Source organism: Tupaia chinensis, unplaced genomic scaffold, assembly GCF_000334495.1.
Source record: "Tupaia chinensis unplaced genomic scaffold, TupChi_1.0 Scaffold142262_1, whole genome shotgun sequence".
NCBI lineage: Eukaryota > Metazoa > Chordata > Mammalia > Scandentia > Tupaiidae > Tupaia > Tupaia belangeri.
In genome coordinates this window covers 156312-168236 of record NW_006202111.1, presented here as the reverse complement: position 1 = coordinate 168236, position 11925 = coordinate 156312, and the positions used below count along the sequence as shown (strand labels likewise).

Sequence of the window (11925 nt, the reverse complement as noted above, 5' to 3'; positions counted from 1 at the left end):
TAGGATTCCCTCAGATGGCGATAATATCCCCCTCAAATTATTTTGAGAAGGGCTGTTGGGTAGAAACCCATACTCCAGTCTCCTCTCCCCAAGCCTCAGCTTTTGTAGGAATTTAATTACTGTAAAGGCCAGACTGAAACCTGAATTTAATTGAAATGCAATTTCCCCCAAAGCAAAAAAGAATTTTCTCTAGAGATGATGTTTGTATTTCCTGAGCAGAATCACATAACTTTTTCATATCCTAGGCACACTTCGTTTCAGCATCTTCTGCAGAGTCTTCATTTCCTGATTCTTCCTACTATAGATGAAAGGATTCAGCAAGGATGTAATTGCACTGTACTGAATAGAGACCGCTCTCTCTAACATTGAACCTGAAAGTGGGTCTTAGGTACCTGAAAAAACCTGTTCCACAGAACAAGAGAACTATAGTGAAATGGGAAAAGCATGTAGAAAGCTTTGCCTTGACCTGGGAGGGGCAGACACTCAGGACAGTAGAAGTAAATCTGTAGTAAGAAGAGGATCAGGGGAAGTGTCAGTAGCCTCAAAAATGCACATGACACTGCTAGAAAAATCTTGTTGACAGTGGGATCAATGCAGGACAGAGGGAAGAGTGAAGGCAGCTCATAGCTGAAGTGAAAGATGATACTGGGCCCGCAGAAATGTAACTTGTGGATGAAAGGGTATTTATCAAGGAAATCAAGAGTCACTGCCCAAGATATTCTCATGACCCCAGCACAGAGAGTTCTGTTTCTTCTAACCATGGTGTAGAGCAGAGAGTGGCATATGGTGGCCTAACAATCATAGGCTATGGCAGAGAGCAGACAGGATTCTGTTCCCCCAAAAAGATTTAAAAAGAAACTCTGGATGATGCATTCACACACTGAGATGCTTTTATTCTGAGGGAAAACATTTTGTAGCATCTTGAGCATGGTGACCTAAGGGATCTAGGAAGGATAAATGTCCGAGGAAGAAGTACATGGGCATGTAGAGGTGAGAGTCAGCTATGATCATCAGGATCATCACCAGGTTCTCCATCAAGTCAGGAGGTAAATTACTATGAACAGCACAAAGAGCCTGATCTGGATCTCAGGGTCACTGGAAAGTCCTAGAAGGACAGACTCAGTAATAACACTGACATTTTTCATGGCTGCTTAGAGATTCTGTCACTCAGAAAAAATGATGGTTCTCCACTTGGTGAGACATTGTTTTGAGTCATTCTCAGGGAACAAGAGTTTTCTGCTCTCAGACAGTATGCTTCCTTTCCTATAGGTCAAAATGGAAAACTCAGGATAAGGAAGTGTGTTCTCAAATCTAATCACTTCTGTTCCTTTCCCACCTCCTAGCACTGTCTCTTCATGACTTTTATATCTTCAGCTAACTCATCACTCTTTAAAAAGTACACCATGTACATATAAATCAGACAATTCCTGAAGTGACAGCAAGAAAAATTGTTCCAGTGGTAAAGCCTGGAAAACCCTTTATGGGTAAACACTATGTGGCCCATGGGAGACTGATTCCTTTTTAGAATAATAAAATTGTAGACTCCTAGTATATGAAGATGTTTTTGTAATGGAGTTTAACTCCTTCATTTTACAACGAGGAGGATGCATTGCTTGAGGTCTCATAGGAAAAGAATTTCAAGGTTGGTACTAGAGCCAGGTGTTTCAACTAGTCGTGTATGTTTCCTAGAACACTAGACAGGTGGTTTTGGGTTGGTTCTTAGGACAGAGTCTGGTGTGGTTTTGAGGTCATTCATGTGCAATTTTGCTAGGAGAGAGTTCACCTAAATTATGTGCCAATATTCTTTGGCTCTGACACTTGGCCAGCAGTCTTTACAGTTCTATGCCAACAGCTCCTGAAGTAGAAAGAGCATGGTCTTCGCACAAGAACCTTAGTTTTAATCCTGATTCTCACATTTTAGTGGTATCATAAAGAAAGAGCCCTAACTTACTTATTTTTAAAAATGAATAAATGAAATCAATACCTTTGTAAACTATATAGACCATGACATACTGTACAAGAACCAAATATATATATATATATGAATAAAGAATGACACAGAATTTTGAAAAATGAAAGTGATTTCTCTATTGGGTAGAAGCTGATGGACATTTTTTCTTTTAATTAGCTTTTATAATGTAAAATTATTTTTCCAGTAATACTTTTTCCCCCTTTGTTTTCTTGGTAAAAAGGGACTTGGAAACTTTTAGAAAACTCTCAGCCTACCTTTGTTTTCTTGAGAGAAAAGACAAATGAAAAACAGAATTGAAGAGAGAGAAAAGCCCCTGGGTAAGGAAACAGAAACCTAAGGAATAAACTGTTCTGTGGTCTCCTCTCTGTCACCATTGGGCATCTTAGTAGTTTGATTCCATTTGGGTACATGGGACTGGACAAGATGCTCTCTTGAAATCACTCAGACCAAGGGTTCCAGAACACTGTCAGGGGAGCATTTTCTTTCTTTTTTGTTTGTTTGTTTGTTTGTTTGTTTGTTCTTTTGCTATAGGGTACATGCGCTCACCAGAAAGACAGAGACAGAGAGACAGAAAGTGAGAAGTCATCCCCCAGTGGGGGATGGCCACACTGCAATCCCTTCTCTTCCATTCTCCTCTCGGGATCTTGGGCACACACACACACACACACATGAGTTTAAGCCACTGGGTCTGTGACTCGAACCACAATCAGCTACATGGGAGTCCAGCGACATAGCCGTTACTCCAACTGCTGGTCCCAAGGGGAGCATTTTCAATGTATGATGAATGGAATCCTCTAAACTCTGCTATTGTACTTTAGGTGGCACCATGATGGTGGAATGAGTGAGGAGTTAGAAGGTGTCTTTGGGCCCTCATATCCACCTTAGTGCTTGGTCTCTCCTTTTACTTATTTAATTATACTTGATTTTGGTAGCAGAATTTTACAGAAGCAAAGGATTCCACTACTAAATCCCTTTCTAAAACTAGGGATTCCATGGCCAGGAAAAAAATAAAACTCTCTTTCTCTACCCTTTTCATTTCCAATCTTCCAGGAAATCTCCCTCCTACTCTTCATGTGGCTGTGTAGCCAGTAACACATTTTAAAATAAAAGGATAGCTGGCCTTTGGTCCAGAACCTGATATATAAAGGAACAACACAAGAGGACTTCAGTTAGACCAAGGGCAGAAAACTCAACCTTCTAGCTAAGTCATTACCTGACTGGAGGTAGCAATATCTGAGAGACATCTCTACTCTGGCCCAGTTTCTTCCTGCGCTAAATGAGGAACTTAGAACATATACTTATGCATATCTCTCCCAGTTATATATATCCATGTGCCTCTGTGTCTCCCTAACCAAGCTAACCAAGCAGAGCTGCTCTGTGTCTGACAGGTCTTCTGACTTTTAAGGTGCCTGCCACAGGGCACTGTCGTTGGAGGAGATTTAGCTGCAGAAGCTGGATATGAAAGGTCTCCAGACGGGTCCCAGGAAAGATGAATTTTGTTTCCTAGGTAGGAATATGGCTGGAGACAGACACAGATAGGCACTGGTTAAAAGCCAAAGTGTTCTGGTATCCACTGGGCACTGGAATGGGTCTTTCAAAGACTCTCTTAAGACTTAGGTTGCCCTCCCTACCCTGACCCACCTCCCCCAACCCCCTGCCACTTTTTACTCTCTCAGTCCTGAAGACAACTCCTGGCCAGTTTGTTTGACTTGTGCCCTGGGATCTTGTGCCAGACAGGCACTGGAGAAGGGTGGTAAGAAGGGACCCTAGAATAAGGAATTGTTTCTCCTCATGAGAGAGGCAGCATTAGCCCAAAGCAGAAGGAGCCATTGGTGTCCAGAGTAGCTACTGTGGCTGTTAACAGGAGAGGTCTGGCTAAGGACACAGGACAGAAAGCACCTGGACACAAATTACTCTGTTAATTAAGGAGCAGGGGATCAAGGGGCTCTGTAAATCACTTGCCTTTTCTCTTACAGGTCTTGGATTCTGAATGTGAGTACATGCATGCACATGCATGAATATATCTGAATATACACAATTAAAAGCTTCATTACTTCTATGAAGCCATTTACTCCTCTCACTACTCTTGCTTCTCTAGCAGGCTCTCACCTCTTACTTCACAGAGATAATATTCCTTTCTGTACTTTTTAAAAAAGAATGATTTTTTAAAAATTTTATTTATCATTATTTTTCAATTTGCTGCAGGGTAGATGCATGTGAGAGAGAGAGAGAAAAAGCAAGTTGTCAGGTTCAGGACTTGAGCCACGGTGGGGCATGTGCAAGTCCAGTGCTTAACCACCACACCACATCTGGCCCCTCCTTTCTGCACTTTAGTTTTGTCATCTCTCTCTCTTTCTATTGAGCTTTAACACTGGCTATTGCTCAAGCTTTTGCTATCTAAAAATAAAGTGAGACAAATTAGTAGTCCTTCCTCTCTGATAGGGAATTGGCTTCCTTAAGACCAGCTTTGGTTGTTCTGGGTGTGGCAGGGAAAGACCCACTGTGCTAAGGGCACATATGATGAGCACAGATATAAGAAAGGATGAACCCCGAACTTTGGTTTGGCTCTATAAACTAGAAGTTAGTTTTCTGTAATAGGATTGGTGGGAATAGGATCAGGTCTATAGAAGAATGCACTTCAGGCTCCAGGCTACTTGCTTCCCTAACCACTTCATTGTCTTTCTTTCTATTTATTACCAGCTTTTTGGAAGGATAGTCTATTCTACTGTCTCCTCCTCATTCACTTCTCAGTCCACTGTCTTCTTTCTCTTTTTCCATTTCCTCTGTTGCCCCTGGTTACAACTCACTGATTATATTAAGAAACCTAAGAGACATAAAGACTATGGTTGATGGTGAGCTTTGCTTGACTCAAGTGGAAAAAGTTTTGTCTTGGCCCCCACAAGATAGGAAGCCCAGGATGACTCAGGAGTAAGGGGAAAAAAAGGTTAGGAATATTTTAGGAGTCTCAGGAATTGAACTGATCTCATAAAAATTACATGTTGACAGTATCTATGTTGGATGAAGGAGAAGTGGAGACAACTTGAAGTTGAGAGAGGTTATTGGAGCTATAGAAGGACAAGTTGAATGTATCAGTCAGCTTAGACCAAATTATGCTGTGATAATAAGTGACTGACAATTCCAATGGTTAACGAGAATCAAAATTCACTTTTCGGGCCTGGCAGGTACTGTGGTGGTTGAGGCACTGGACTCCCACATGACCAAGTGTGGTTCGGGTCCTGGACCTGGAAGCCTGCTTTCTTACTTTCTCTCTCTCTCTCTGGTCAAATTAAAAAAAAAAAAAATAATAGTGATAAAATTAAATAAATGATAAAAAATTCACTTCTCATGTTGCTTGTTCACTGAGACAGCTGCTTTTTCTTACCAAATAGTCTTTCTTTGCCTAGGTTTATGGAGCAGCCTCAAACAGGACAAAAATGGTGTTTGAACTTATGGAAAAGAGTAGGATAGTAAACGATGAAATAATTTTAAAAACTTTTGCTCAGAAATGACATTTCCCCATATTTCATTGATTAAAGCAATTTATATGGCCACACTTCAGTTCAACAGGGCAAAGATATATCACCTGTCACAGGGAGATACACTTAGATCACATGGTGAAACCTGAAAAAATAGGATAGAGAAAGTGTAAATTCTTCCTTAGAAAGCATAGCAAATATGTTGATATAATGTGCCATATTGTAGATTAGATTTTTGGTCAGGAAGGAGGTCAAAACCAGTTTTTGGTTTTATTTTATGTTTGTTTTTTTTTAGAGAGATTTTAGCCATAGGGCACGTGAGACAGAGAGACAGAAAGCAAGAAATCACCCTCCCGAGGAGGGACTGCCATGCCGCAATCCCTTAGCATCCATTCTCCTCACAGAATTTTGGACATGCACACACACACACACACACACACACACACACACACCCAGTGTGAGTTTTAAGCCACCAGGTCTGGGACTTGAACCATAGCTGACTACATGGGAGTCCAGTGATGTAACCATCTGCTGGTTCCCTAAAGCAGTTTTCACCACTTGTGCTCTCTTCTCACATTTCATAGAAATGCAAATAAAGGGGCCAGCAGATGGTGGGGTAGTGAAGGCATTGGACTCCCAAGTCCCAGAGCCAGCAGCTTCAAAATCTCTCCAGGCACGTGTGTGTGTGTGCCCAAAATCCTGAGAGGAGGATGGAAGAGAAGGGATTGTGGCATGGTCATCCACCCTGAGGGGTAATTTCTCACTTTTCCTCTCTGTCTCTGTCTCTCTTTGGCAAACACTCGTCTACTATAAAAAAATAAAAGAAAGAAATGCAAATAAATTGTTTTTGACTTAGGTTAATACAAGAATGACCAAGAGTGACTATCTGTCACAGCCATGACAGAATAGTCAAGCTTTAGGGCATCCTCAAGAGGATAACAAAACTCTGGGTTATACAGTCTCCAATGAGAAATATAGCATCCTCTTTGATTTATTCTCTTATTCCTAGGATACCCTCTCAAGAAGTTTTCAAAGTGGTGGTTTGGTAAATTTTGTAAGGATTTCTATCACTAAAAATATTGGACCTTATCTTTTAGAAGTATCTCTGGATATATATTCATAATTTTGAAATTTCTTTTTTTCAATGCTTTGAAAATTTTACATCATTCTCTTCCTATATCGGGTGCTACTTTTGAGAAGTCTTATATTATTCAGATTCTTTTTCATTAGTAGATAATTCTTTCTTCATCTCTGGACATACTTTAGAAACTTTTAAGAATAATTTATTTGTTTTTTAATTTCTCAAGATTTACTATTCAGTGTTTAAATTTTTGTTTACTTGTTGTTGTTGTTGCTTATCTGATTTGGCACTCTTAATCCTTTTAATCCTAGTTCTTTTAATTGGCAGAGTCTGTATGCTCACCAGATGGATAGGGAGTAAGATAAAGAGAGAAGCAGACAGAGAAAAAGCACTCCCCAACAGTGCGTGGTCACAATGCAAAACTTTTTTCTCCATTTTCCCTTCCCATCAGGTTTTTGGGCACAAATGCATATGCATCGAGTGTGTTTTTCAATCTATCAGGGCCAGGATTTGAATTGTGCTCGGCCGCCATGTAGGATTTTGCTCCCAGTGCTCAGTGTTTAATCTGTACTGTACAAGGCCAGCCCGTGGTTCTTTGTTTTGTTTTAACTTCTTATAAACTCCGTTTTTCTTTACATATTTATTGAAGTATAATTGACGTATAATAAACTATATATGTTAGATGCACAATTTGGTGGGTTTTGACAGATATGTATACCTGTGAAACCGTTACTATAATCAATGACCATCTCCAAATTTCCAACTGGTAGATTTTACATCTTTAAATATCCTCTGGTCATTATTTTTTCCCCTCTTTTGGAACTGTAACCATCATTTTTCCTTTGTTCTTGTATTTCTTAACTTTTTGCTTTATAATTTCTGTTCTTTTATCAAAACATTTTTATTATCTCAGAAGTTTTTTTCACCCTGATCTTCCAGCTCAATAATTAATATTTTGCCTGGATATTTTTACTATTTGCCCCATCTATTTATTCAACTTAAACATTATATAATTTCATTTTTATTTATAAAGTATATCAGACATAAAAAGACAGTATGTCATGCTTATGTACAGTAAGAATGATAATTAATGGACTTCCATGTACCTCACCCACCTAAAAGAATAAAACAGTGATAACAACTCCTCACCTCTCCCTATGATAATCATTAACCTGAATTTTGAGTTTATCGTTCCTTTGTTTTTATAGGTTTACCTCAATGTTTTTATTCTTAAGCAGCAAATTTAGTGTTGCACATTTTTAGCCCTATATAAAGAAAATAATAATGCATATATTATTCTGTGGTATATTTTGTTATGTCAAAATTATGTTTATGAGATGAAAATAATCTTTGACAGAGTGGACATGGCAAATCAGTGGAAAAGGGAGGAGCTATATAATAAATGAAACTATTGGCATCCATTTGGAGAAAACAAGGTTGGATGTCTACTTATATGTACACAAAATCAGTCTTACATGGATTATGATAAAAAATATAAGGAACATTGTAAAGATTTCTGGGAAAACATGGAGAGCTGGCAAGTGGTGTGGTGGTTACGGTGGCTGGATTCCACATGGCCAATCATGTACTTTGAGTTCCAGACCCAGCAGCTTGAGAAACCCACCAGGTGCATGTGAGTGGGTACCTAAGATTCCAAAGGAAGGAAAAATGGAGGAGAAGGAATTGCAGCATGACCATTCCTTATGTGTGTGTGGGATGCTTTCTCACTTTACACTCTCTCTGTCTTCTGTCTTTTTCCAGTGAGTGCACACGCTCTCTGGCAATATTTTTTAAAAAAGAAAATATATAGAAATGTATGTTTGATTTATCAATCCAGCTGTGTCACCAGTTTTCCAAGTGTATACTCATTTATTTCTGGCCTCTTTATTCTGTCTCATTTGTTTATTTGTCTATCTCACCCCAAATACAATAGTATCTTTATTATAATAACTGTATGATAAATCTTGATATCTAGTACAGAAAATATGTTCATCTTGTTATTATTCAGGGTGCATTGACCCTTCTTTTAACCCTGTATTATTCTTTTTTAAAGAATTATTTGTTTGTTATTATTATTATTTAATTTCACCAAGAGAGACAGAAAGAAAGGGAGAGTGATAAAACAAGCTGCCAGGTCTGGGACTCAAACCACAGTTGGCCAGCACCTCCAGCATCTCAACCACCATGCCACCTGCCAGCCCCAACCCTGTGTTTCTCTAACTAAACTGTAGAGCAACTTTTCACATTTTAAAATGTACTACAAATACTAGAAACACTTTTAGCTATGTGTCCTATTAATTCTTGAACCATAGTTATTGATAGTCGGAATTGGCTCATCTACTTTTGATGGCAAAAAACAGTAGTGCCGTTTTCATTCTTTTGAAATAAATGTATGACAGAGGAGTCCATATCACAGCTGCATAATTGAAGAGCGTTAGAATCAGAGCATGGCATGAGTTGGAAAAAAGTCTGTGCTCAAAGATACAAATAAGTTCTCAATTTCTTTAGGCTTCTCCATGTGAGAATTCCAAAGGTTTGATGTGAAAATAAATGGTTTAAACAAACTATTGACAATAGTAATATAAAGGAGTACTCTTGGGTGGTGGAAAATTTATACATGCTTTTCTCAATAGTAGTGCTAGATATTAGTGGTTTTCTATTTAAGAGAAGTTCTTCATTTTGAGATATCAATACTCCTTTTTTAAACACAATTTTCTCAAATATTACTTGGCCTAAAACAGTGTTTCTCAGCCTTGCACATAGTCACCCAATTAACTAATTAAAATGATGGCTGAGCTCCACTTCAGGAGTTTCTTACTCGGCCGATCTGGCATGTGGCTGAAAATCTGCCGTCAGACAAAGCACGGAGGGCATGCTGATGCTGGTCTGGAGATGACGCTCTGAGAACGTCTGATTCAAAATGCCTTTCTTCTTCTTAAGGTGTTTCTGAAGATCCCTTTCCCCTAATTCTCTGACTGAATACCATACAGACATTCCCTCCTCTAGGGAACATATCTGCTGCCTGAGCATTCTCTGCAGAGCAGCCTTCACCTCCTGGTTCTTTAGACTGTAGATGAGGGGATTGAGCAAGGATGTGATTACACTGTACTGGATGGAGACCACTTGCTCCCATAGTGAGCCTGAGGTGTGGCTGATGTACCTGAAGAGAGCAGTACCATAGAACAAGAGCACCACGGTGAGGTGGGAGGAGCAGGTGGAGAAGGCTTTGCCTTGGCCCCCAGAGGAGTGCATGCTCAGTATGGCAGAAATGATTCTGCAGTAAGAAAAGATGATCAGGGGGAGTGTCAGCAGCCCCAGAAAGGCACTGGACCCTGACAGAAGTAACTCATTGGCCGTGGGATCAGTACAGGAGAGAGGGAAGAGTGAAGGCAGCTCACAGATGAAGTGGGCTATGGTGTTGGACCCACAGAAATATAACTGGTGGATGAAAAGATTATTCACTAGTGAGTTCAGAAACCCCATCACCCATGCTGCACTGACCAGGGCAGTGCAGAGAGACCTGTTCATGACTGCAGTGTAGAGCAGAGGGTGGCAGATGGCAGCATAGCGGTCATAGGCCATGGCAGAGAGCAGACTGGCCTCAGCACATCCAGAGAGAAGAAAGAAGAAACTCTGGGTGATACAGCCCCATACTGAGATGCTTTTCTTCTGAGATAGGAAGTTCTGCAGCATTTTGGGCATAGTGACGGAAGAGAAGCAGATGTCCAGAAAGGACAGATGTCCGAGAAAGAAGTACATAGGGGTGTGGAGATGAGAATCCTGTTTGATCACCCAAATCATCACCAAGTTTCCAGCTAGGGTCAGGAGGTAAACCCCCAGGAACAGCACAAAGAGTAGAGCCTGGATGTGCGGATCAGCAGACAGTCCAAGGAGGAGGAAGTCAGTGAAGATGGTGAGGTTGTTCATGGTTGTTTAAAAATTCTATCTCTAGAATGAAATCTATTGTACTACAAATAATAAGTCAGTAATATGAGTAATTTCTAGTGGTCAGAATATCATCCCCATGTGCTTGCCCTGTGGCCTGATGATGGTTAAGGGAGCTGGATTCCTCATAGTTGACTGTGTGGTTCGAATCTCAGACCCAGAAGCTTGAAGAACTTACCAGGTGCATCTGTGTGCATGCCCCAAATCCCAAAAGAGTGGAAAAAAGGAGGAGAACAGATGGGGTGCTTTATCTCTGTGCCTCTGGCTCTGGTAAGTACTTGTGCCCTTCGGCAAAATTTAAAATAAAGTATATCATCCTCACACCTCAATATTTTCCAGGAAATACTTGTTTCAGTTTAAAAATAGAAAAATAAAACTGAGGTAAATAATTGGGATTGCAACTATTATGGGTTAGATTGTGCCCCTGCCTTGTATCTTGAAGTCTTAACCCTTAGTGTGTCAGAATGTGACCTTAGTTAGAAATAGGGACCCTGCAGAAGTAATAAAATTAAGATGAAGTCATATTGGAGTAGGGTGGGCTCTTAATCCAATATGATGGATGTCCTTCTGAGAGGGAGGAGAATACCATATGAAGACAGACACACAGAGAGGAGATGACCATGTGACAACAGCGGGGGGGTGATTAGAATGAAATACCTATAAGCCAGGGAATGCCAAGGATTCACAGTCATCATCAAAAGTGAGGAAGAGGCAAGGAAAAGTTCTTCCCTACAAGTTACAGGAGAGTGTGGTCCTGCCGACAGCTTGATTTCAGATGAATAACTCTCAGAGCTGTAAGAAAATAAATTTCTATTGTTTTAAGTCACCCAGTTTTGTGGCTTTGTCACATCAGTCCTAGGAAACTAATACCATTCCAGTTACTTTCAGGATTTCTTGCCCTGGGCCCTCCCCAGCAGAACCCACTATATCTGCAACATAGCAAATATATTTGGAATCTAAATCAGATTGCATGCTTTGGTCATTAAGAGTATATTTATAACTGTACCCAGCAAGATTATCTTTCATGTGGGAAGAAAAGACAAGAACATTCTCAGATAAACAAAACCTGAAAGAATTTACCAGCACCAGACCAGATCTCCAAGAAGTTCTCAAGGGTGTACTATATCAGGAAAATTAAATACAGACACATGGAAATAAGAGTTCAAAAACTAAGAAGGTGGAAGGGAACCAGCAGTTAGCGTAATGGCTATGTCGCTGGACTCCCACGTAGTCGACCGCGGTTCGTGTCCTGGACCGGGTGGCTTAAAACTCACGCCGGGCGCGTGTGCGTGCGTGCCCAAGATCCCGAGAGGAGAATGGAGGAGAAGGGATTGCGGCGTGACCATCCCCCCTGCGGGGTGATTTCTCGCTTTCTGTCTCTGTGTCTCTCTCTGTCTGGTGAGTGCACATGCCCTATAGCAAAAACCTCTCAAAAAAATAAAAAATAAACA

General features: G+C 40.4%; 1 protein-coding gene and 1 pseudogene across 1 annotated transcript; both read right to left on the bottom strand.

Moving 5' to 3' along the window:
- Positions 1–234: 234 nt before the first annotated feature.
- On the bottom strand, positions 235–1035 carry LOC102487231 (olfactory receptor 8S1-like; annotated as a pseudogene).
- An 8308-nt stretch (positions 1036–9343) lies between these two features.
- On the bottom strand, positions 9344–10456 carry LOC102486833 (olfactory receptor 1E5-like). The gene has a single exon (XM_006163468.1). It carries the CDS (start codon positions 10454–10456, stop codon positions 9344–9346), a length of 1113 nt encoding a protein of 370 aa, XP_006163530.1.
- Positions 10457–11925: the final 1469 nt, after the last annotated feature.

Bases quoted from the DNA above. Each gene is read 5' to 3' on its own strand.
- LOC102486833 (XM_006163468.1), bottom strand. From the start codon at position 10,456: ATGAACAACCTCACCATCTTCACTGACTTCCTCCTCCTTGGACTGTCT.